We start from the raw sequence: 27,866 nt of genomic DNA on the forward strand, positions 1-27,866 counted from the left end.
AAAGGGTTCTGTGTACATAGCAATTAATTTTTAGGCAAGTGACAAGCAACCCTGTATTGCACACATTATCTGCTAATGGTGGAATATCTTATCATACTCTACTGTTCAAACGTTTAGGGTCAGTACAATTGTTCTTTTTTTTATAATACTTTTATTCAGAAAGGATGCATAGAGTCAAAAGTGACAGCAAAGACATTTATGTAACAAAACAAACAAACAATATATATATATATATGCTGTTCTTTTGAACTTTCTTTTCATCAAAGAATCCTGAAAACAAAAATGTATCACGTTTTTCACAAAAATATTAAGCTGTTTTCTATATAAAATACGAGGAGAATATAAGAAATGTTTCTTGGGCATCGAATCAGCATACTAGAATGATTTCTGAAGGATCATGTGACACTTAAGACTGGATTAATGTGTGCTGAGAATTTAGAGTTGCCATCATAGGAATACATTCAACTTTAAAGTGTATTTAAATAGAAAACATTAATTCCAAACTGTAATAATACTTCACAATGTAATTCTTTTTACTGTATTTTCATTTTTTAAAAAATGCAGCCTTGGTGAGCATGAAATGAGAAACCAAAATAGAAAAAATATTTTTTAATTTAATATATGATGATTATGAAAAGTAAACAGCATGAGTAAGGACACATCATAAAATGTGCAATGTCGGGAGACATGGAGTTTGTCAGAAATGATTTTGACCACTTTATTAAGTTTTGTTTTGTAGAAAACATTTCTTTAAAGTGAATTTCATTTTGTATAAATTATATCTTTAATCAATGTTTCATCGGCCAATTGCCTGAATTTAATAAATAAGAAGCAAATATTGCAGACAATAGCCTTAGCTGGCGTGATCATGCATTTCACAGCGCTGCCATTGAAATGACTGGGGGAAAAATGACTTTTAAATCATAATTACATTGAATTATGTTGTTTTAAATCCCAAATATTTTACTCATAACATTCATCATTACCAATTATTCAGTTATTTGTATTTACTGAATACTGAATTGTGTTCAATGTCACAATATTACTGTTTTTTAGCATGAGACTTCCTTCAAAAACATTAAAAATAGTAATGTCAAATCTTTTGATAATTTTAAATATGATATGCCTTAGTAATGTGCCTTTGGCTCTCACTTTATATTGTTAAATGTATTGTAAATAAACTACAAAAAAATATATATTTCTTTTGTCTTTTTCCTTAGCTGTCTTTGTCACATACCTGACTCAAAGGCTCACTCATTATGCAGCTCATTATGCATATTAAATTAATATTTATTTCGTAAATTGATGCATTTATATATTTGGAAATCTTACAAACGAAAACCGCACATTAACTATTTAAAAAAAATCAAAAAATACATTATTTAGTAGCCTTTTCTGAAATAAGAAAGTGAGGGAAAAAGTGTTGCCATACAGGGTTAAGGAACAAAGTTCAGGCCAGGACATTTACAATCACCAGAGAATCTTTTGTCTCATTTTATCCATTTAGTTTTCTTTGGATACTTCACACTTCTGTTTGTTCAACAATGGGGGAAAAGACTTGTACGTCAAAACTGAAAAAGAAAAAGAAATCTCTGGATTACAGAATGAGACAGAGAGAGGTAACACCTGAAAGGCTGGCAGGATCCAAATACCACATTGAAAAGAGGTGAGGAAAATCGGTCTCGGATTTGAAGCAGCTCTTTTTAAACCAGGGCAAACAAACCAAATAAACACCCACTCAGCTAATTCCTGTAGGAGCTAGCCAGGTACATGAATATGAGCCTTTTGTTGAAGGAAAGGATCTTAAACAGCATGCAAATAAACCAAGATCCCTTCTTGTAGTAGAAACGATGCGGGTAAAAAAAAAACAAAGAGCGCTTGTCAGTAGAACCAAAAACACATTAAGGACAAGAGAGATGGTTCACAGCATGTAAACACGGCAAGACACGTCACTCTACCTTGTAGTAGGACTCCCTTGTTTTTTCTGTAAAAGGGACTTCCTGGCCATATTGGAGGACTGGACATACTGTAAAGAAAACACAGTGGAGAGAATGATGAGAAAGTGACACGAACAGATGATGTACAACTGACAGATGGACTGCAAAATACATTTTAAGACATAAACTGTGCCAAAAGAGAGAGTGAACGAGACAGACAGACAGACAGACAGAGCGTATGTACAGTACACATATCCACAAAGATTCACCCTTGTGAACATGGCATCTGCCAGTTTTTACTTTAATACTCTAGAATCATATATAGTTATATATAGTTATCAAGTTATGGGATCATTTTATCACAGTTTTACATTAATAACATTAACTGATACAGTGAAGTGCAAAACTATGGAAGCTTGTTTCCGCCACAGAATAAAATAAGGCAATTTGCGACTATTTAACTCCAAATTCTGACTTTTTTCCCTCAGAATTGTGATATAAAGTCGTATATTTGAGAGTTATAAAGTCAGAATTGCGAGTTTATGTAACACAATTCTGACTTTATATCTCGCAATTCTGACTTTATATCTGACAATTCTGAATTTTTAATCACACAATTCTGACTTTATATCTCGCAATTCTGACTTTATATCTGACAATTCTGAATTTTTAATCACACAATTCTGACTTTATATCTTGCAATTCTGACTTTATATCTCTCAATTCTGACTTTATATCTCACAATTCTGACTTTATATCTGACTATTCTGACTTTATATCTCACAATTCTGACTTTATATCTGACAATTCTGACTTTATATCTGACAATTCTGACTTTATATCTGACAATTCTGACTTTATGTCACGCAATTCTGACTTTATTTCACGCAATTCTGTCTTTACATCGCACAGTTCTGACTTTATAACTCACAATTTCGCATTTATATCTTGCAATTCTGTGAACACAATTGTGAGATAAATAGTCGCAATAGTTTTTTTAAATGTTTTATTCTGTGGCAGAAACAAGCTTCCATACAAAACTGCATTTTTTTTAACGGCACTTCATCTGCCCACCTAAACGGGAGACATCTCCTAAACTCCACAAACACTTAATATATACAAAGAGTTTTCAGCAAACAGCTGCTGACCAAGTAAACAAAACACAGAGGCCTATACAATGTTGAGACGTGACTATGCAGCAACATAGTTATTATATCCTTTTTCAAATTGAGCCCTCGTAGCTTTAATCATTACTTTCTCCTGGTGAGATGACAGGGCGGCTCAGGTGATCGTGCAGCAGACTTCAGTACACAGCTGCACAGTGGGAAACCCTTCAGCTGAATTACACACTCCCGATTGGTGGGACTTTTTTTGCACGAATGAACTGAATGAACAGGAAAACTGTGTCAGTGCTCTGCGCTGTCACTCAGACAGGAAAATTAGATGTTTTTTTTATTGATTTACTGTATATTATACCTGAAAATGGACATTCAAATATGCCTGTGAAAAGGAAATAAACAAGGTACTGTGCTGGCTGTCAGAAATGGAATCAGACTTCAGGATTTCTCACATATGAAAGTTATTGATTTTTTTGGGGAAATCATGGGCATCCTTTTGAGAGGAAGGTCAACAGGTCCTTTTCGAAAAGAAGTGATGGTGTGAGGCAGGTTGTGTATACAAACTCAAAGGTATCTGAGAAGAATGTAAGCATGGGCATAGTGGTGGCAATGGGTGACTAGTGAAGCTTGGCTTCAGCTGACTGTTCTCCATTCAAATAACTAACACTTGCACACTTCACCTTTTAATATGGGAAAAAACAACAAGCCCAAAAATGCCTATAATAAGTGGACATGGCAACCCTGAAAGAGCGCGTTTGGCAAAGCAGCATAAACAAAAACAAAAACACACAGAGCGAATGTAGGTTGAAGTGCCCCAATAATGTGATATTTAGCCCCAGAAATGCAACATTTAGCAGTGGAACCCCACCAAAAACGCAGATTTTAACCGTGAGTAGCGCAGTGGAAAATGGTTTCGCACAACTAAATTGACAAATATATTATAGCCTACATGGTTTTACACAACATACATTACTAAAAACACATATCCTGTGATAGCACAAATAAATGAGCAGCCAGCTGCATTTGTACTCTGCAATGAAAATATAAACGAAAACGCTGTTGCACTTTAATAACTTTTAAAAAATGTATTAAGCAATGTTTACTGACAATTATAAGCCGTTTGATCAGTTATAGGCTACTCAAGGAGCTCTACCAGTTTCACTTCTTGCGGTATGGATTGCATTAGTGTTGGACACTCGATGGGAGAGAATTTATGCCATGCAAAAATACATTCATTGCATAGATCGAACGCTGATTGCAGGGAAAGCCATGCAACACTCTTGAACTATTACACCGTGGAAACAAACACTCATGTAGACTGTTGAACGCGTCTCTCAACTGTATATCTCAGTTAAGAAAGTGGCCATTCTGTCATAAATATTTATTATTTTTCATAGGATGAGGATACATATATATATATATATATATATATATACACACACACTGTAAAAAAATTCCGGCATCTCCAATTGAACATTTTTAAGTGACTGGTCACATCAAAATTTTTCAGTTGGCCAAATTGAATTTCTGTGAATTGATACAATTTTATTCACATAAATTAAATTTGGCCAACTCAAAAATTTAGATGTGATCAGTCACTTGAAAATGTTCAATTGGAGACCTGACCTTTTTTAAAGTGTATATATACACTCACCTAAAGGATTATTAGGAACACCCATTAAATTTCAAATTAATGCAATTATCTAATCAACCTGTCACATGGCAGTTACATCAATGCATTTAGGGGTGTGGTCCTGGTCAAGACAATCTCCTGAACTCCAAACTGAATGTCAGAATGGGAAAGAAAGGTGATTTAAGCAATTTTGAGCGTGGCATGGTTTTTGGTGCCAGACGGGCCGGTCTGAGTATTTCACAATCTGCTTACTGGGATTTTTTTTCACGCACAACCATTTCTAGGGTTTACAAAGAATGGTGTGAAAAGGGAAAAACATCCAGTATGCGGCAGTCCTGTGGGCGAAAATGCCTTGTTGATGCTAGAGGTCAGAGGAGAATGGGCCGACTGATTCAAGCTGATAGAAGAGCAACTTTGACTGAAATAACCAATCGTTACAACCGAGGTATGCAGCAAAGCATTTGTGAAGCCACAACATGCACAACCTTGAGGCGGATGGGCTAAAACAGCAGAAGACCCCACCGGGTACCACTCATCTCCACTACAAATAGGAAAAAGAGGCTACAATTTGCACAAGCTCACCAAAATTGGACAGTTGAAGACTGGAAAAATGTTGCCTGGTCTGATGAGTCTCGATTTCTGTTGAGACATTCAGATGGTAGAGTCAGAATTTGGCGTAAACAGAATGAGAACATAGATCCATCATGCCTTGTTACCACTGTGCAGGCTGGTGGTGGTGGTGTAATGGTGTGGGGGATGTTTTCTTGGCACACTTTAGGCCCCTTAGTGCCAATTGGGCATTGTTTAAATGCCATGGCCTACCTGAACCATCCCTTTATGACCACCATGTACCCATCCTCTGATGGCTACTTCCAGCAGGATAATGCACCATGTCACAAAGCTTGAATCATTTCAAATTGGTTTCTTGAACATGACAATGAGTTCACTGGACTAAAATGGCCCCCACAGTCACCAGATCTCAACCCAATAGAGCATCTTTGGGATGTGGTGGAACGGGAGCTTCGTGCCCTGGATGTGCATCCCACAAATCTCTATCAACTGCAAGATGCTATCCTATCAATATGGGCCAACATTTCTAAAGAATGCTTTCAGGACCTTGTTGAATCAATGCCACGTAGAATTAAGGCAGTTCTGAAGGCGAAAGGGGGTCAAACACAGTATTAGTGGTGTTCCTAATAATCCTTTAGGTGAGTGTGTATATATATATATATATATATATATATATATATATATATATATATATATATAGATATATAGATATATAGATATATAGATATATAGATAGATAGATAGATAGATAGATAGATAGATAGATAGATAGATAGATAGATAGATAGATAGATAGATAGATAGATAGATAGATAGATAGATATAGATATATAGATATAGATATATATATAAATAAAAAATAAATTCACCACAATGAACTCAATGTGTCTTACCTGAAAAAACATCTTTACTCAAATTTAAAATGTAATAATTATTGTTAAATGATGAAATGTTAAGCATGCATATACATAATTACATTACTTAATATATTAATATAATAATATATAATCAATATAGTATATCATAATATAGTATAATTTAGCAATAAATGATTTACTAAATATTTTATTATTACATTTGTTAATTTGTTGATTATTACTCATTTTTTATTTAAATGAAAAAATTATGGTAAAAATGTATGTTAAAAGTAAAAAAAAAATAATTAAAACTATAAAATATATATATAATGTAATATTTATATAATATAATAAATATAAAAATAATTAAAAACAAGTCGCTAATCTAAAAAAAAATTAAATTTTAAAAAGATGAAAAAAAGTAAATATATGGTGATCAAATCTACTACTTGAGGACGTTTGTGAGTGCAAATATGATCAAAGTTCCCAAATTCAGTCATGAATTTTCTCTTTATCTTTTTCATCTTCTCTAATGCAATCTTTCTCCCCGAGCCATGATTTTTCATGCTTTACTGTTCGCATCCCAAACATTGATCATTTGTGACAGCAAATTTGGATTTCCCGACCTTTTTGTTTGGGATATGTGAAGTATTTGAACATGGTTTCATATTTAGCAGGTCCCACAGAGTTTAGAAATGGTTTAACCGCGTCTCCGTTTTCTGACAGTTTCTTCTGATCGAAATATTTTTCACTTCAAAGGTTACACATTTTTTTCCGTGGATTAGTTGCTCACTTACTATCAATTATCTGCTTGTGTACGATTCCTCCTCCGTCTTACTGTCTCTCTCAGTGTTCACTGTGAGCTTCACAAATCTAATCAGGAGCAGTCTAATCTTCAATTTAGCCTTCAAACCACTTTCTGCCTCCCTGTAGACTCACTATGTGCAGACATTGGCTCTGTCATCTTCCCCTTCTTAATCTTCTTAAAGTATATTAACTAATTGAGAATTAGAACAAACAGAGGTGGCACAGGGCTTTGAGCACATTTGTCTACATGGTGTATTTAAAAGCCAGAGCTTGCGGGTTGACGAGGCTGTTTTGGCTCTGGACCTTTTCCGATGAAGGAGCGCTCTACAGTGCATGGCATCTCTGAGCACCGGGAGGCCGTGTGCCAAAGCGAATAAACACTGCACTGCCACTTCACGTTTGCTAATCTCCGCAGTTCTGTCAGACTTCAGGTATCTGCAATGACAATTGAGGATAATTTAGTGTGAGAAGTAATGGAACCTCTCTATTTCTTTACGGATCCATTAATTACAGTGTTCCATCAGAATGTGTTTGATTTTTTTCCCCGTTGAGAGTGATTAAAACATATCTCAGCACAGCTCAGACACAGCTTGAGACGAACATCTTCATTACCATACTAGTCGCCTAGCAACTGAAACATCTCCAACTTTCAACTTTTAGATTTTTTCACTAACCTTACACCTGAGTACAGCATGCAGTCATTACTAATGTACAGGATCCACCGGTTCTGATCCATTCTGATCCAAAACCCTAAAGAGTATCATCTCTTAATAAAAATAAAGGGCAGAATAATTACAATTCTGTTTGCTATATTAACGTTCACTCCTTCAGACCACAATAAATGAGACTTGGAACATTATATAAATGTTCACCCCACAAAAACTTAGAATCATTAAATAAAAAAAGACCATTGTGAATTGAATTAAATATTTGAGTTGGATACTCTGAAAACTGACTAGAAAAGGCAGGATTTATTAATATATCATATTAAACATACACAAAAAACGCTGGGTAGTTTCAACCCAAATTTAGGTCAAACTCAACCATTGGGTTAATTTTTAAAAATTTTGACCCAAATTTGGGTTGAAACAACCCAGCATTTTTTAGAGTAGGCTAAAATTATAAATAATCATTAATTTTTTTGTAAAAAATATTACAATTATTAATATTTATTATTTTTCACTATTATTATTTCTATTATTTAGTAGTTTTTTTTCCTTTGGCTATTTCTTAAGCCTTTTTCTTTTGAAATGATTTTGTGTTTCTTAAATGTTTAAATAAATTATAAACAAGAACAATATTAAACATTTAAAATAAAATAAAAATTAACTAAATAAATAAAAAAGAAGATGAATAATCATGTCTTGAAATAGTACCTGAACTAAACTGTAATGAGTTATAGATGTTGACCGGATGAACTACAATACTTTTTGTAAAAAAAAAAAAAAAAAAGATTGCGAAAGATATAAGTGCTTCTGTGTTTTATATACAAATATTAGATGGAGACTTCCACACCAGTCTGTCGTTTTAGTATAACTCATTTCATTCAATTTTATTTATGATGACAGTCTGGATACAAGAAACTACCACATGTATTTATGCTTATTGTTTAAGACGAAAACAAAGTGTACATTACCAAAGTACAGTACCGAACATAGACTAAACACAGCATACTAGGCTCCAAATAAATGAGACCCAACTCTTTCGTTGATTGAAAGAGTTAGGGTAGCACAACCTGAAGGTATTCATGCACCATGCTGCTGACACAGGCACAAAGAGACTGTTGGCTGAAGTATGAAGGGGCCAGATCCCTGTGGGGCTGGGTTCACCATGCCATGTCTCCCTCCTTCCATCCCTTTAGCAGTCAAGACGAGCGTTTATACTCCTAATGCACATATGCTTTGTATCGGGTTACAGCTACGGTATGTGTTGCCATGGACACAGCATGCCTCATGATAGACGACCCAGGTCCTTTTTTAATCAGCTGTAAGAACCAAAAAAAAGCGGGAATGCTTTTATGATATTACGTTATTTATATGTTATTATGTGCCCTCCACTCTCTAAGCATAATAAAAAGAAATGAGATCTCCCGCTGCAATTATTTGGCCCAGGGTTTCGCCAGTAAAATTTAACACATTCAAAAAAGTGAACAATCAAACAGCTGGTGATAGAATTTGAGCACATGAGTCGTGATATAGCCTTGTATCAATAGCGCCTCTTGTTCTTGAGTAAAGGAACAATTACTGTTGCTCATACTTAGGGTTAGGAGTTTGTTCAAATCATTAACACTAGACGCTGAACTGTTCATGCTACAGACATGAATGATTCCTCAAATCATACACGTTGTTGAGAAGAGGTGTGCTAATATTTTTCGAAGCATTCTGATCACCTAGTAGACGATAAAGAACATCAAAAGACTTTGGGGTGTACTCTTTAAAAGTCCCGTTCTTCGTGTTTTTTTGAAGCTTTGATTGTGTTTACAGTGTGCAATATAACATGTGTTCATGTTTCGCGTGTAAAAAAACACAGTATTTTTCACACAATTTACTTATCTGTATACCGCTGTTCTCACCGTCCTAAAAACGGCTGGTGATTTCCTTGTGCTATGAAGTCCCTCCTTCAGAAATACGTAACGAGTTCTTATTGTGCAAGCGGTTCCTGTGCTGTGATTCGACCACAGCTTAGCGCACGTGAAAGCGGTTCCTGTGTTGTAATTTGACAGCAGCTTAGCGCACGTTGGAAAGGTCACGCCTCTTAACGGGGAGATGTATGCGTTCAATAATGTCTACAGCGTCCCTGGGAAAGCCAAACAAAGGTGATTTGACTCCTGGATGAAAATAACAGCGTCTCGATGACATGGCGATAAGCACACTCAACCCAACAGTTCCTTTTCTCCACGACCGTCCGCTTCTCCACGTGGGACAGCAACAAGACCGCGCCCCCTTTTTCGCGTTTCTTTGTGGGCGGAGGTTAGTCTGTTCTACTGCTCTACTGACGTAATTAAAGAAGGAAGTACCAGGATGTAGTCCAAGCCAGCCGTTCGCTGTAGGCTTTGAAAGGGAACTTCTGTTAAATAAAATATCTCGCTTGGCATTGAACTTTGAGCTTTATAATTTTACAGGTATTATTTATGCTCTAACAGCAACATTACACACTAACTAAAGTTTGAACAATGGAATCGCGAAGAAGGGGACCTTTAAAGAAACCACCCAGAACACCCGAAATGTGCGTCAAAATTCGCTCTGGCCGCCCTGCCATCGACGCTGTAGAAAGATTTGTGGACGCGCTGACGCTCTGACGTAGATCGAATGCTTTAAACTTTATTTAAAGGGGCCAAAGCAACAATCATGTTGATCTGCATTTGTGCTGACTGAGAACGAGTAGGGTATAACCGTATAAGTTAACCTCATGAAATTATTTATGTGACAGTGTGAATAATGTGAGAGTTAAAAAATTAAAATAAAAACAGATCAATGGAAAGAACTTAACATTTATTGTTACATGTTTGCTAACGAAATAAACCAATTTAAGCCATTTGTGTGGTGTGGCTTTTGTGTTCATGGTTAAGTGCTATAGTCTAATTTCAACATGCAGTTTATAGGAGATGTTTGCTAGCATTGGTCTTTAATTAACATTAATTAACATTAATTTGTGTGCAGCCTACATTACAATAACTGTCCTGGTTGAAGTGCAGCATTAATGCAATTAGTCAAATCGGTGTTGTTTTGAGCAAATTAACTGCATTCCCGCTGAATAACAAGTGAAATTTTGCCTATAAGTAGTGTTGCAAGCCTTCTTATCAAACCCGCCACAGCAATGATCACCCTCTCCTCCATTTTGTTTGGGAACTAATGTGTTTGGAACCAAAGTTTACAGCACTGCGCTCTCTGGAATCAAGTGGAGCACTTATACATTCTGATTGGTAGCCGCTTGGTTACCGCCGCACCGCGTCATAGCTCATTACCATAAAGTTGAGCTGATTTCAACTCCCCTCGACGCCCAAATCGCTGCGCCGCGCTGCTCTCGCCGGAGCTCGCCGCCAGCTCCCATTGAAAATTAATGACTTCTTGCCACTTTTACGCTCTTGCCGCTGGCGGTGTGAACGCACAGTAACAATGCCATATCAATTATCCAAAAGGTTTCAACTATAAGCATTATTTCTGCTTGCAAGGTCGTACCAGCAGTTCAGGGGCCGTTTTCACAAAACATTTCATCTTACCTTTAAGAGTTCTCCTAAATATCAGTATAAGTTCCTAGGTAAGAGTTTCCTCTTAAAATCTATTCACAAAGCTGCTGGGACCTAGCCTGGTCCTACCAGATTCTTGTACATTTCATTTGTACAGAGAGTCTGGCCACTCTCCATTGACAAGCGTTTACTTCCTTGAAGGCGGGTACTCTGTTGAAGTTTAAAACTACTGGATCTGCCCAGAGCCACTCTGGATCTGCCATAACCAATCGCTAACGATTGGTCGTGACGTATATCATCTCAAACTAGCGCACGACTCAACGTCATCGTTCTCAGCCAATCCCTCTCTTCGCTGATTGGACCGGTTAAAATTTGATCAGAAAAAAAACAAAGAATATACAGCAATCCCAGACAGAGTACTGAAGGAAAATGAAAATTGAGCGAAAGTACGTAGGAGGGCGGAGCCAGGCTAGCTGAGACCAACTTTTAAAAAGGAATAGAGAAAAGTAAAGAAAAAAGAAAAGCTAAGAGAAAAGGTGGAGTCGCCTCCCACAGCAGCCAATCACTGTGGATAGATAGTAACATCCTTGGGTCTCTGTCAGTGATTTAATCATAGAAATATTGTAGAAGGAGGGATCATGTTGCCATATTCAAATGCAGATTTTAAAATGTAGGCTAAGTGTCATTAATTAAACAAGTATATGTTCACTATATCTCAGCCTCTTATGTCTGCATCTCGAGAGATTGCAGAATTCAAGCGACAAATTACGTTTTATAAATACAATTTGGGAGGAGCTAAGGTCTATCTAATCAGATTCAGAGGAGGCATATACACCAATCAGGCATAACATTATGTATTGTGTTGGTATGTTGGTCCCCCTTTTGCTGCCAAAACAGCCCTGACCCATCGAGGCATGGACTCCACTAGACCCCAGAAGGTGTGCTGTGGTATCTGGCACCAAGATGCAAGCGGCAGATCCTTTAAGTCCTGTAAGTTGCGAGGTGTGGCCTCCATGGATCGGACTTGTTTGTTCAGCACATCCCACAGATGCTCGATTGGATTGATATCTAACAATGCTTAGGTAGGCAGTGCGTGTCAAAGTAGGACCCAAGGTTTCCCATGCAGCAGAACATTGCCCAAAGCATCATACTGCCTCTGCCACCTTACCTTCTTCCCATAGTTCATTCTGCTGCCATGTGTTCCCCAAGTAATCGACACGCACACACCTGGCCATCCATGTGATGTAAAAGAAAACGTGATTCATCAGAGCAGGCCACCTTCTTCCATTGCTCCGTGGTTCAGTTCTGATGCTCACGTGCCCACTGTTGGCGCTTTTGTCGGTGGACAGGGGTCAGCATGGGCACCCTGACTGGTCCGCGGCTATGCAGCCCCATACGTAATAAACTGTGATACACTGTGTATTCTGACACCTTTCTATCAGAACCAGTATTAACTTGAACAATTTGAGCTACAGTAGCTCGTCTGTTTGGTTGGACCACACGGGCCAGCCTTCGCTCCCCACGTGCATCAATGAGCCTTGGCTGCCCATGATTCTGTCGCCGGTTCACCACTGTTCCTTCTTTGGACCACTTTTGATAGATACTTTTGATAGATACTGACCACTGCAGACCGGGAAACACCCCTTTGACACACCTTGTCAAACTCGCTCAAATCCTTACACTTGCCCATTATAAATGCATTTTGTAAATGTATTATGTATTATATTTAAAATATAAATGATATAATTTTTTTAAATAAAATGCATAATACATTTACAAATTACATTTTACACTTAATTGATTTTTATTTATTATGTAATACATTTCAAAATTTCAAAAAGTCATGTAAATCTACATCATCTATATATTGCTAATTTCAAAATACAATTATATAATAAATACAATTATTAACAATTAAAATTAATAATAATAATAATAATGTAAAGATATTGTGATGACCAAATAGGACAAGTGAAATTTCCATCAACTGGGCTGAAACTCTCTTACACTGCGGGGCCAACCTTACTGTTCAGCCATGTCCAGCAAGTTTTGCCTGCACCACTCATTTTCTTCAAAACATGTAAAAAATCTATTTAAAACCGGTTGTATAACAGCACTTGAGGGGTGGAGGGGGAGGGGTTACATCAGGGTACAGGGCCTTGTAGAGCCGCTACCTCAGTCTGCATATGCATTTCCCCGTAATCTAAGCGGAAACGACCCCAACTGGCTCCCGCGGAACCTCTTTGAACCTGCTCTGTGGGAACGTGGCTCACTTCTTCAGCTGAAATGCCTTTTATGAAATGTTAATGGCAGTTATGAGAGCCAAAACATGTTTCTTCAGGCCTCTGGTAGTGAGGCTACAACTGTCGGAGCATTTTCAAAAATACTAACATCAATAAGGAAGGGCACTCTTTTGTCCTTGCTGGATTTTTGAATGTAAAACACATGTGCCACCGGCTGGAGTCTTGCTGGGTATATACCCCATCTATTTTTAATCCGGTGCGCTCTGTCTGTTTGCTCTGTTAATGCAAACACTCGCACCTTTCAAGGAACAGCCGCTTCCTCCATCTCCATCAAGAGCAGGCCTGGGTTATTCATTTTTAAACAAAGCTTACCTCCTTGCGCTTGATTCTATAATCTCATTTCAAATCCTATCGCCCACTACATTTTCCTTTTACCCCTACAATCGCAATCCTCTTTAACTAATCTAAAGTCTAATTGGTGCCAGCACCAGTTCTCCCCTGTAGGTTACTTCTCGCCTTGAGGTTTTTAACTTTTGTTCCTGTGAAATCTGAAGCTGCTCTGGCCCGGGCTCACGGCTCACACTGGAGGGTTGTGAACACTGCACACAATTACTGGAAGGAATTTCCAAGCAGAATCAGAATCAGATTTCCTAAAAGCGGAAGAATTCCTTAACCTGAAAACATGTTTGGTTGAGCAAATTCAGTATAGAACACATTGCATAATATGAGCATAAGTATGCCTTATTTTGACTACACCACTGTATAGTCTTAAACATAAAGTTTCTTTATTGGCATCAATGGTTCCATGAAGAACCTTTAACACCCATGGATCCTTTCCATTGCACAAAGGTTTCTATAATGGGAAAAAGGGTTTGAATAATGGAAAAATCATTCTTCTATTGCATTGCTACAACCCCCTTATTTTTAAGAGTGTAGATGGTGAAACACAAAGAAAGTGCATTTACAATAAGAGATTCATCTGTACAAACAACTAAATCAGGGCTGGAGGGAAGTGGTTTTAGAGCTCAGAAAAACACAGCTCATGGAACCAGACGGAATATTTTCCACAGACTTTTAACAGGAAAAATGCAGGCTGTTGACAAACCTCCAAAAAAACAAAAATACCTCAAAGACAATAAATCTCCACAGACGCGCTTCCAATGACTGCTTACCACCACCCAAAAAAAGCCACAATCTTCCACAACCTTTCTCTAAATCACCTAAAAAGAAAGTTATAAGAGGAGCTAAATAAGATGTTTGTGCATGCATGCTAAATTAATTAAAGAAATCCTCACTAAAGCAATGCCTCAACCGCCCCCGAACCTTCTCTCCGCTAAGCATGTTCTTCTCAGAACTACGTTAATCAAAGAGACATGTGACATGTTCCATTCAAAGGTTCATCAGTCTGGGCTGACGAAAAGCTAGTATATCTCTGAACTTTATAGGTGGAGGAGATCCTAGGACACACTGAGAGTTTCTGCCAGATACGGAAGGATACAAGCCTTCCGTTTCTGGAGCCCCATCATTTACACGGCACCGGCCACTAGAGTAAGCGTGGAAAAGTGGGCGATCTTGTCATTTAGTGTTACTGAGAAGACTTGAAAGCAGGAAGGGTGGGGGCAGAGAGACACGCAAGCAAGCCTGGAAGTCTGGAAGAGAAAGAAGCTCAAAATAAGACAATACCGGGCTGGGGCTTTTCATGAGCTTGTATACATTGAATTTGTTTTCTTAGTAATGCATTTTTACCCACGGGGTGAAGTGACAACTATTACAAATGAGAACTATGTCAGTCTCGGTCCATTCATTTTCTTTCAGGGCTTCTTCAGATTCACAGTCCCATTTAAAATTAATCTCCTAAAGCAACTGGACCTCCAGTTGTCATCTCCAATAATTCACGCATCCCCGAATTTTTATGAAGACAGACAAATGCAGGTATAGAAAACCCTAAAATAGGCTCCAAGCCATCCGCGGTTGCCATGGAGAGTTGCGTGTTTCCAGGGCGATAGTGTATTTCTCGAGCGCTAATGGCCTGTCCTTTTGCCAGGCAACAAATAGCCCTGTGATGCAACTGCACCTGTCTCAGCTCTGTGTTACCATGGAGGCGTTCCTGTTGCTATGGCGACCATCACGCTAATAACCTCGCAAGGGCAAACATGCATTGGTGAACTCCGAGGCCCAGCTGTTCCTCCAGCGCTCTCGTTCTCGTTGTGTCTCTCAAACTCTCTGAGCATGTTAAGGAATGTTCGTCTACCTGAGCCCACATTACACAGCCTCTTAAAGGGGACACATCCAATTTTTTTCCTCGCTGGCACCAAAAACAGCCATTTTCCATCCTCTCTCTGACCTTTACACCATGTCCTAATCATGCACAAAACAACAACATGTCAGGGAGTAAAAACATTTTTTCTTGCAGTTTCGGTCCAAACAAGCCATTACAGCAACATAAATGTTTTTGATACTGTATCTTTTAGTCTTCTACGTTTTGCATTGCTGATTAGTTTCTGGGAAAATGTTCTTTCATCCTGATCCACAAAAAAGTTACTTTATTCAATATGATGAAATATTTCCATGAGACCTATAAACCTTCCAAATTTAAGGCTTTTTAAACCTTTTCAAAACTTTCAAACAAGACTTTATAGCTAGATACAGTTATTGTACACTAGAAGTTTCTTATGCTCACGAGGCTGCATTTATTGCATTATTCTGCATTATTCTAGACCGATAACCGCCTCTCATTATCCGAATATTAACCGTTAACTGATAAGATTATAATATTGAATTGGCATTAAATAAAATACAATTGACGAGTGTTTGTAACCTGTTAAAAAGACACCTTTTCACAGGTTTATTTTACCGTGCAAAAAGCAGAAAACTGGATTCAAACATTATCAAATGTCCTAGCACCTGCAGCGTTTCTGACAGAGAAAAACAGAATAAAATATAAATAAAAAGCATAAAATAAATAGGCCTACACTAAAAATTTTCACTTAAATAATTACCAAATTAAGATGACAAAACGAAAATGCACTGAATCCGTTTAAAAGCTTTGAAGAACCGGAAAAAATTTTTTTCCGTCAGACTAAGTTTTTTTTTTTAATATATATTTTTTTTTTATGTAACATGTCTAAGTGATGTGGGTTAGTCGGCAGAAAACACCCTCTCAAGCACTTTCGTCTGGCTCCGCAGCGTGAGTCTCCGCTGACTGCGGAGTAATTGTTCTATATACCATCAGGAAACATCGGCGAGAAGAACATCCGTGACAATGTTTACTTTTGTCAACTTTACCAAGACCACACTACGAAAAGCCTTAAACAAGGCTTTAGATGGCACTGATGCCCTAGGAATACAGAGATAACGCCTCGCTAGAGAGGCCAGCCTTCTGTCAAAATGGTTCCACACAGTTGGCCTACTTCTTTTCCATTGCTTCATTTTGTGAAATATGTCTGTGTAGACACGTGTGGTTAACAAATACACCATATTTTTCTTTAACCATGCAGCAAAAAAAATAAATAAATTTTTTAACCGTTTAACTGATAGTATTAATCGGTCAAAATTCGTACTTTCGGTTAACGGTTAAACGGTCAATATGAGCATCCCTAATAAAAACATTTAAAATATAATTGCGATATTTTTTATCTCCCAATTTTGATTTTGTTGTACGAGTTATGAGATCAGAATTGCGAGATAAAAACTCTATATCATAAAAGTCTGAGAAAATAAGTCAAATTTCTAAGATAAAAAGTCGCATTTACCTTTTTACATTTTTATTCAGTGTCGGACACAAGCTTCCAAAATTGTGACTAATAAACATTAATGTTGTGAAATACTACAATTTAAAATAACTTTTTTCAATTTTAATATATTTTAAAATGTAATTGTATTCTAATATGCTGATTTGCTGATCAAGAAACATTTATTATTATTATACATGTTGAAAAAAGCTATATATATATAGTTCTAAATATATAATTAATTACTTTTAATTATCCTTGCATTTAAATCCGAATTGCAATTCTGCATCCTGTTCAAATTCAATTAAAAGTGAACAGAAGGTTTGATTGTTGTGAAACTATTCTATTTCAAAAATGATGTCCAAAAATGCATGTTTTCCAAAAATTCCAAGGTTTGTCCGTCTCGGTCCCATCCCACACACACACATCCATCTACAGGTATTGATGACATCACCAGACCAAGCATTCATCCCATCTGTCTACCTGACCAACATGCGAATGGCTTGAGGAAATATAATGTAAACATTTTTTTTTTTATATATTTTGTTTAAACTTTCCAATGCAAAAACATATCACAAAATTGATACCGGGCTTAAACTTGTACTTAAAGGAGCAAGAAAACACATTTTCAGTCTTAAAATATATTTTGAGTACAATTTTAAATTAAGGTTTGTCCACATCGGTCCCACCACACACATACCCATCAACAGGTATTGATGATATCACCAGACCAAGCATTCATCCCATCTGTCTACCTGACCAACATGCGAATGAAAAAGAGCTGTAGCCCCCAGCTTACTACTCACAGGATCTAATCATTTACAGTATTGCCGTGCTTACAAAAACAGCAAAGATGAAAGAGTGCTGCGTTAAACAAAAATAAGCAGAAAAGAGGAGTGTGTCAGTCTATGACTCAGCTGATTCGTGTGAACCTTAGGAATGCTATAAAAAGCTTCATTCGGCTTCCTGGGAGCCGCAGTGGCCAGATAAACACTTTATTACACACTGCTACACGCAGATTCACCATCTGGCCTGCGAGAGAGAGGAAGCCAAGCCTGTGCCTAACACTACAGTGCTATCCTTGCTACCTTACACACACACTTTACAACACAGCCTTCAGAACAATCTGAAATGGACGTATTATAAACCTCAGAAACTTATGAATATTAATTAGATAAGGTAAAGTTCAGTCAATAAGAGTAACGAATTTGCTAAAAATGCATTTGCTGAAAGGCTTACCTCTTCCGTTTGTTTTTACACAACGAATTTAGAATGCAAGTAAACAGCGCATTACATTTATCATATTCTTGAGTTGGCCGCATGGCTCTTTGAAGATTAAAAAAGTTCCTAATGTTACATTATAAGGTTCAGATCTGTGTATCAGTATCATCTGTATCTGAAAAAGTAAAACTCTCCTGGGATCTTTAAAGCAGCACTTACAAAAATCTAGAGATTTAAAACATATTTGTGGACCTTAAAACGGTTCTCCTATGGCATTAGTCTGTAAAACCTTTTCTGGCTGTAATTGGAAAGTTTATTTTTAAGAGTGTATCTTCGAAAATAGTATTTAGAGGTTGTTACAGGCTGTTGTTTTGAAGAGGTGTAGGCTAGAGGGACCGTCCTCTTCCCACAGGACCTCGGAGTCTTTGAACAGCTGGTGCTAATAACCAGCCTAGTGATGTTCCCACACAACATTATCAGTGAAACACTCAATACAGAAGGGGAATTTGCTGAGAATAAACTCGCGCCCACTATAAAAAAGCGTCATTTATTTGCACATGCTGTCTGCGCTGTTTTAGCACCTGATTCCCCAAAGGAATTATGCAAATCAGGTAACGGCGCAAACAATTATATTTACAAAATGATGTACAAAAAAATACATTTGCACAGCACAATTCCCTTTCTTTGAGGCTGGTTCTAAGTGCTGAAGTGCTGAAAATATCTTGATATACCCATATGGCAAAACAAAATTTTTTCTGGCCAAAATATATTTAAAATATTTGCTCAATGTATGTCACAATCCAGCTTGAGGAAATGTAATGTACATTTTTTTTTATATATTTTGTTTAAACGTTCCAATGCCAAAACATATTACAAAACATGATTAAACATGTACTTAAAAGAGCAAGAAAATACATTTTCAATTTTAAAATATATTTTCAGTAAATGCTAAATGTATTTTTAAAGAAATACAAATATATTTTGACTGAAAATGATAATATAATATATTTAATATATTAAAATATACCTGAATATATACAGTAATCCTGTCCATACAAACACAGGTATTTGCAAAACCGCAGATTTTTGGCCATTCGTCCACACGCAAACGCAGGATCCAGTACTTTTTTGAAAACTCCTGCCAGGGTGAAGATTTTTAGAAACTCCAGTTATAGTGTTGTTGTGTGGACAGTGAAACCAAAGATTTTGGCTTGTTACGTCAAAACCGGAACCGGCAACAACCTTTTTTCCAGGCTTCTAATTGGCTAACATGGCTTTACAGTTACGGTTATATTGCCACCTGTTGATTTGGCATGCTCTTGTTAGCGCTTCATAGCGTGTATTTGTGTTTTCATGTGGATGCAATTTTTTCCCCCACTTTTTTTAAACAGAGGAAGAAAAACTCCTATAAAAATACTGTGTACGTGTGAACTAGGCCTTAAAGGAACACTCCACTTAGGCTCATTTTCCAAGTCCCCTGGAGTTAAACAGTTGAGTTTTACCATTTTTGAATCCATTCAGCTGATCTTTGTATCTGGCTGTAGCACTTTTAGCACAGCTTAGCATACATCATTGAATCAGATGATACCATTTTCATTGAGCTCAAAAATGACCAAAGACTTTTCCTAATTAAAACTTGACTCTTCTGTAGTTACATCGTGTACGAAGACCAACAGAAAATGAAAAGTTGCGATTTTCTATACCGATATGGCTAGGCACTATATTCTCATTCCTGCGTAATAGTCAAGGAACTGTGGTGCCGTACCATGGGCGCAGCGGCGCAATGATTTTACGCAGCGCCTGAAAATAATGAATGGGGCTATCAAATGTGTGTACATCAAGTCTTTGCTCATAATAGGCAGGAGGAGCAATATTATTAGTCTAAAACTGGAAAATGGCTGAGTTAAACAGGGCAGGGGACTGTGAATTTACAAGATTTGAACAGCTTCCTCAACTAGTCAGGCCAAGCGAGGCTTCGGACATCAATGAGATGATTTCTCGATACATGCTCCGAGGCCTCGGCACAGAACGTAACATCACTAGTATTTTGTACCATAGAAACTGTAGATAAACAATACCGACAATTCCACAAGTTTCTTTTAATCAAACTATACACTACCTCACCAGAACTCTACAACAAAACTACTAACATTATACTGTATAAACCAAACGCTCGAGTAAACCCCAACACTCAGTGATTGCATTTCACAGGTAACGTTAGCTAAAGACAACAGTAGTGCTTTTTCAATCTGGTCATTCAAGCTAACTAAAAATAATAATGTTATACTTACAGCCACGGGTGATGAAACACTTGGTCCTGTCAGCCCGCTGAATATTGTTGGGATGGCCGTATCCTTCAGACGCCGTACCGTAGTACGGGTATATTGTCCATGTTTTCCAAATAAGCATCTGGTCCAAAATGATAAGAGCAAACACGCCATTTCTTGATTGATTCTACCGGTGTTTTGAGATCTATGTTCAGAGCAGCCAACCATTGATTCTTTCGTTGCTTGTTTTTTGTTGGTATTCTGTGAAACATGATGGTAGAATACACTTTCGACCTACTGTCTCATCCCTTTACGACACACAGAACCATGGCTAATCGCACAGGTAAATCCACTAACTAATTTGCCACAGCTGCAAGTCTGCAACTACACAAAGCCCGTAAGTTACAACTTCAAACCACGACTCGCGACTTTGTAGCGTTCCAGGCAAAGTCACGTCAAACTGCCTGAGCGCAAGGAATCGTGTGGTAGCTAGATGTAAACAAAGCATGGCGAACCATATGAGGCTTATGCTAAATTTACAATAATTTCTATTGCCAAAGGTGCTTACTTACTTGCCTATTTGAGGGAAACTGAGGGGAAAAACGGCGCATTCGGCAAGAGAAGCTGTTATACCTTTTATTTAACGTTAATTGTATATTTGTTTCATAAACGCCGCATCCGTATGGGGCTGTCATTTTTGTTTCGTGAGACATGTGACATCAGATCTCGTAACTGGGAGTACATCGATCTAGTACGAGTTCACGGGTGGGAAGTCACGGGTTTGACTGTCGTTCCGGTGCACTTTCACGGGTAGAAGGTTGTAAAAACACAGGTTACCGGTTGCCTGGAACGCGGCATTAGTGCCGGTCACATTGGAAGTTACCGAGCTGGGGACTACTTTCAGGCGATGCGTAATATCATCGCGCCACTGCGCCCATGGTACGGCAGCACAGTTCCTTGACTATTACGCAGGAATGAGAATATAGTTCTTAGCCATATCGGTCTAGAAAATCGCAACTTTTCATTTTCTGTTGGTCTTAGTACACGAAGTAACTACAGAAGAGTCAAGTTTTAAATAGGAAAAATATTGAAAGTCTTGGGTCATTTTTGAGCGCAATGAAAATGGTCTCATCTGATTCAATGATGTATGCTAAGCTCAGCATTTACTGCCGCACCAAATACCACTGACTTACAATGAATAGTGCAATCTATAATAATTCAAATTTACATAGAAAAGAGGCATGCTTGTGCTGTAAGGAATGACAATAACTTAAGCACACACAAATGTGTCACGGTTCTGTTTAATTTGTTTCATTTTCCACACGGAGGCATAAAGCTGTATACGTAAAAAATGTGTATCGTATCAGCGTTTCATCCACATGGATCCGGCGTTTTGGGAGCATGAATCCGATTTTATTTTAAACCCTGGTCCCAGAGTGGATAAATCTGAAAACGACACCCTTGCGTTTTCGTGTGTACAGCCAATCCGTATATTTTGTGAAACGGTGATGTCATCACACCACGTCCAGCACGGAAAGACTAGAAAGGAATACAACTACGGCCACTAGGCATGCCCACATTAATATTGCGTCATTTAATTACTGTATTTGCATTATTGTAAGGGTAGGTTTAGGGTGTAGGTGTTAATAAAACACATCTGGTAAGTAGCACATTTATTTATTGTTATTTTATTGTGAGATTTTGCCTCACTTCCTACCATTGCTGTACCCCTTCTAGCCACAACTCTTCTTTTTTTAGTGTATTTCTGTGGCAGAATGACAGCGCCACATACTGGCCTGGCATGTATACTACATAGTTTTGAGTCGGTTTCAGTGCTCTCATGTGTACGCAGATATTTCTTGAAACGAGGGGGAAAAAAAGATTGGATAGGGAAAGCTCTGGCTTCGTGTGGACGGGGCCTTAGTTTGTTATTTTCATTCACATGCGTTGTTATAGTTTCCCATCAGTTATAAGTTGTTATGGTTACTGATATGATTAGTTCTCTTAGTTCAGCTGTGTCTCCTTATTAACCTTGTTTGTGCCACTGCTTAAGTTCCTTTGGTTCCTCAGTTCATTGTCGGTTGTTACTGTTTCGTATTGTTGGAGTTTCTTGTTAAATAAATCCTGTTATTCTTGTAACCTGCCTTCATCTCTGGATCAGCGTTACAAAATGCAGACAGTACCTGGTTAAACTTGATTGTGGGTGATTATTCATTGGAGGTCTAATTGATCATGTGCAAAAGTTTTGAAAAATCTTTCAAACCAAGGTATAAACAGAAACTTTAGAATTAAATGGCGCCAATTGCCATTCCTCTCAAAAAGCTTCTCATCAGGTGTGTGAAGATTTTCACAAGATTTTCTGTGGCGCAGTGGCAAACAGTGCAGTTTCACCTTTTCACCTTTTTTTTAAAAAAAGAAAAAAGAAATGACCTTATTCAGCATTTGTTTGTCGAGCTGTGAGATTTTTGCCTTGATGAGGCAGCAATGTGCTTGCAGCATGCACATACTGCTGAACGGAGAAATGCAGGCTGTCGTGACAAACCCTATCCAAAAACATCTGAGCGCGGCTCCCATTCCTTAATCATCTCGCCATGCTTGAGCAACACCTGAAGCCCACCCCCAGCCGATCTCTCTTACTAGAGCTGTCCGGTTTAATTCAATCTCTTTAAAAACATCCATCTCCATTTTCCCTTTCTAGCCACTGAGCTCGAGCCATCAACCTTAACAAAGGATATGGAACAAATGGGCAGCCATTTGTTCCATATCCTTTGTTAAGGATGATATGCCAGTTCGAGTTTTACAGTAAAGCAATTATTTTGCCTTGCACAGACGAATGGCTGGGAGCATGCAGACCTGTTAGCTGGATCAAAATGAAACGGAGGGGTGAGGGAGCTGCTCGGAACCCAAAGCCGGGTCTCGATCTCACAGCTCCTCTCAACACAGCGCCCGTGGGTTCCGCTGTGAACCGATACCAACAGGGACAAGCACACAACACAGAGAGGGAGAGAAGTTTAAAGATCAATGTGTCTAGTGGGCCGGTTGCCTACCTTTGATATGCCTGAGGAGAGGTGGGAGGCGTGGTAAACACCTGGGAATAAGGATGATAAGGCGTCTTCTTCAGCGCCTGGATGAGATTCTGTCTGTATTCTGGGTCTATGCACCACAGGGAGCCCTTCCCGATACTCTGTGGAGGATGAAGAGAAATACAGACAGACATATTTAGTCAAGACAGAAAAAGAAAAGGCAGCTAAATGTGTCAAAAAAGACAACAATAAAGACCAGAGCACCTGCCAGAACTGGTCAAAGGTTTTCAGCTGTCACCATCTAATAGTAAAAACTGTTGTTTGGTTACTTTTACGTTCACCTTTTTGTTCAGGTCAGTTATTCTGGTGTGTGGGTTTCAATGTAGGAACTGCAGCTATGGACATCAGTTATTGTCCTGTACATCTATTTATGTTAATTTACTTTACATCTGAAACATCTGATCACCAGGTAAAGAATGAAATCATAATTATTCAATGATGGATAGCTGAGCATACAAATATAGCATTTAACATTTTTCTTTCTCTTGAAAAAGGGTCAGTCGTAAGCTTTCAAATCCTAGCAGCATTTTAGGCATCAAAAGTGTGCTATGATGTATCCTTTGCGGATTATGGAATCCCAGAATGCATTGGGGTGAGCTCACTGGGGGGAAAAAATGATCCAACATGATGGACAGAAATGTCAATACTGTAATACTGTCATAAAATAAAGTATTAATATATAATTAATATTAATTAAACATTAAATAAATGTAATATATATATATATATATATATATATATATATATATATATATATATATATATATATATATATATATATATATATATATATATATTTAATAAACATTTTAATACATTTAAAATATATGAAATAAATATGTAATACATTTATAATTTAATAAATGTTAATATTAAACATACTTAATATAAATATTATAATATTCGTCAGTATTCAATTGGAATCAACTATATGAGTTATTTGTGTGACACAAGTCAACAGGGTGCAAATAGCACTGTTAAGAGGAATATAAAGGTGTGTTCACACTTTGTTGTTGCTGCAAATCCCTTTAAATACAAATACACATCTTATATGGTAAAGCAAAATGTTTATTCAGTGAATTTCTGGGTTAATGGTTTGCTCTGGCTGCTAGATAAGACTGAGTTTGTTTGGTCCAGCTCCAGTACACTAAGGGAAGAAATGAGAACCTGACCACCTGCATTACCTTGACCTCCACATTCTCCAGTTCATTAGTGAAATGGGCAGAAAAATGCATAAAAAAGTGCAAACTACAGCTAGTACAGATGCTACAGTCCACTTAGACAAACTCAGCATTTAAAAAAAAAACAGCACAGTGAGCAAACGCTCCTAGTATATAAATTAGCTCTCCTGACAGATCCTGCTGAAAACGAGGAAACAGCAAAATGTCACTTTGAAAGTGATATCAGGGGAAAATTACTTGAGCTCATTAGTACGGACTACAATCAGTGTCATGTTACTAAGCTCCATTTTTCAGTTCAAGTTATCCCTATACTGTCAGAGATTTACACAATCAGCAAACCACGGCGACAGAACAAAGTGTAGACTCAGAGAGCTTTTGTAAAGTGAAAGACATTTCCTTTCACTCAGGCACTTCAAAGTGATGGACAGCATGTGCTGTTTTGTTAGACAGACTGTGTGTTCTCAATGAATCAATAGTAATGACCTTCACATAACTGACAGAGAGTCATACTGTGTGCCCTGGGGTAATGCACACACTGTCCTGGACGACGCTGTCACGTATCCAAACTTTGCGTAACGAACAAACTAGACGTTGCTTTTACAGGAGGTTTCGTTTTCGTTGACTGAAAGCAGTGCTACGGGCGTCCCCACTGACCGCTGTTTATTACTTCCGAGTTAATTGGGTGTTTTTTGATGGGGCCAAAATATCTTTAGCAAAAAGCTGCTGTGAGATTTTTTCAGTGTGAATACTAGATTCCCCTGACAAGCGCTAAGAAACGATAACACACTCTATTGATTGCAGCAAACCCCAAAGCGAGTGCTCGGCTCTTTACCCACAGTATTTGGCTTCAGTGGAAAGATTTGTACCAGCACAAGTCAAACAATTCAAACCCTTGGAGTGTTTTAGCAAACAAAATGAACAGCACATTTATTGGACTCACAATTCATTTACACTCATGTCTCGATGTTTAAAAGCTTAGCCAGTAAAACCTAAGATAAAAAAATATGTATCTAGGATAAATAGCTATAATAATAGATATACAGTATGTTAATATATTTAATACATATCATTTTTTATTTCTTTCTGTTTAATAGCATGGAATTAACAAAAAAACTATTACAAATATTACAGTACATTGACTGACTAATAATGAATTAATCATGATTAATAATAACTGGATAGTAGGCCTATGGAGAAATGTATTGTCATGTAATATTTTCTAGAGAGAAAGTTCTTTTTTTTCCTATCAAAAATTCAATTTTCTTCTGAAAGCAGTGAATGCATTTATTCTTAGCACAAACTGACATTCTCCACCTAATTAAGCTGTCAACTTTCCATCAGCGTGTTTTAAAGCATACCTGGACCAACCACAAAGATAAATTGCACCATGAAATTCAATCCTTAAATGGTCTGTCCAGTAGATGCTCTGATGGAAATGAAAAATAGGGGAGTTAAAAGAAATGAACAGGATGGAGGCGATAAAAAGGATGAAGGAAGGGGAAATATAGCAACTGGTAAAGAAACAATATAATAATAATAATTATTATTACTGTCTGAGCACAGAAAAATAGAAACCACAAAAATACTAATTCTACTATTAGAAAAAATGTTTTAGCGCATTATATTTTGCAATAATAATAATTATCAGTAGTAGTAGTTACTAATAATAATTATTATTGCAAAATATAATGCGCTAAAACATTTTTTGCCTTACCAAACATTACCAAAATGCTAAAATAACATAACATAAATGAAAAAGCTGAGTGTGTATTGGCATCTTTGTCTCTTGTGTGAGATTAAATAAAGACAATCAATTCTAATTACCATGGTATCATAAATCGTAGGGCATAAAATCTACTACTGCAGAACTGACTAAAGTCATTAGAAATTATGACAGTTTCAAGAGTCTGAAAAAAATATGTATTGATAAGCTAAAGTTGCACCCCTCAAAATATTAGTTATATGCCTAAATATGCAGTGATCTCAACTGATGTACTATAGATGTCTAGTCACAATAAAGCTTCCAACAGGGACACGTCCAACTTTAAAGGGTGTGATATGTGATCCTCCGAGCATCAGATTATTCAAGAAGAGGCTGCACTGGTCTATCTTTCCAAATGTTCTGTAATCAGGAGAAATCAATAGGTTTCAGAGCACTTTGCCTCAGATTTATCTCCATCTCCTGACAGCTGCTGTGTCCGTCTGAAGGCCAGCTCAATGGCACCAGCCAGTAGAGTCTCCAATCAGAGAGAGGGGGTGAAAAAGGGAAAGGGGAGCCAGGGAAAAGGGGGGAAAAGCACTTGGATTACACTGGTCTCCTAGGCAACAGGCAATGGTGGAGTATATAAAGACTGTTTGATAGTCTTGGCAGAGAGATATTTCATTCTTCCTAAGAAGCACAGGCCTCTGAAGATGCTATATTCCATTATAAGAAGTAAAGTTAATCCTATCAGTTCCCGAGCAAGACGAAAGACCTGCTATTATGAAGCAGCCCCCTCCCCTCGACCCGACTTTCCAGAGTCCCCCTTTCATGCTCACGAAATATGTGAAAAGGAACTGAGGAAATACCCAACCCAAAGCCAAGTTTCAGAACCATCGTTGTGAGATAACAGTCAACTATTTCATGCAATGCAAAACTGAATTTTACAAAAATTCCTCTATTCTTTCTTTACCACAACAGCTCGACTGCTCAGCTTTAAACAAATCTTTAAATTAAGCTACAGACATGCGATAACTCACATCATATGGCTTGATATGGAGGAAAGTGTGCTATTGCTTTTTAAGCTATAACTTTTACGTTAGATTTTTTTTAACGTAAAAAATCTAATAAATGTTATTTTAGAATTTATATTGCTGAATGAGCTGATTTTACTTTGAATTTTTAAATATTACAACTTAGTGTTCATTTATTTTAATTCCAGTTTATATATATATATATATATATATATATATATATATATATATATATATATATATATATATATATATATATATATATATATATATATATATATATATATATATATATATAT

The 27,866-nt window shown here is 37.3% G+C and overlaps 1 protein-coding gene across 14 annotated transcripts in view; it reads right to left on the reverse strand.

Annotated features, from left to right (window-relative positions):
- The window catches only part of foxn3 (forkhead box N3), a 122,434-nt gene that overhangs the window by 36,102 nt on the left and 58,466 nt on the right, over positions 1-27,866 (reverse strand). For 11 of the 14 annotated variants that reach the window (XM_079833576.1, XM_079833577.1, XM_079833578.1 and 8 more), the window contains 2 exons: positions 23,618-23,754; positions 1,959-2,026 (listed from right to left, as the gene is read on the reverse strand). In XM_079833576.1, coding sequence (XP_079689702.1) covers positions 1,959-2,026; positions 23,618-23,754 — 205 coding nt within the window. Of the gene's footprint in view, positions 1-1,958; positions 2,027-5,270; positions 5,328-23,617; positions 23,755-27,866 lie in introns of all 14 variants that reach the window. The other 3 variants (XM_079833574.1, XM_079833568.1, XM_079833575.1) reach the window with 1 other exon arrangement.

This window comes from Gobio gobio, assembly GCF_949357685.1.
Source record: "Gobio gobio genome assembly, chromosome: 13".
In the NCBI taxonomy this organism is placed as follows: Eukaryota; Metazoa; Chordata; class Actinopteri; order Cypriniformes; family Gobionidae; genus Gobio; species Gobio gobio.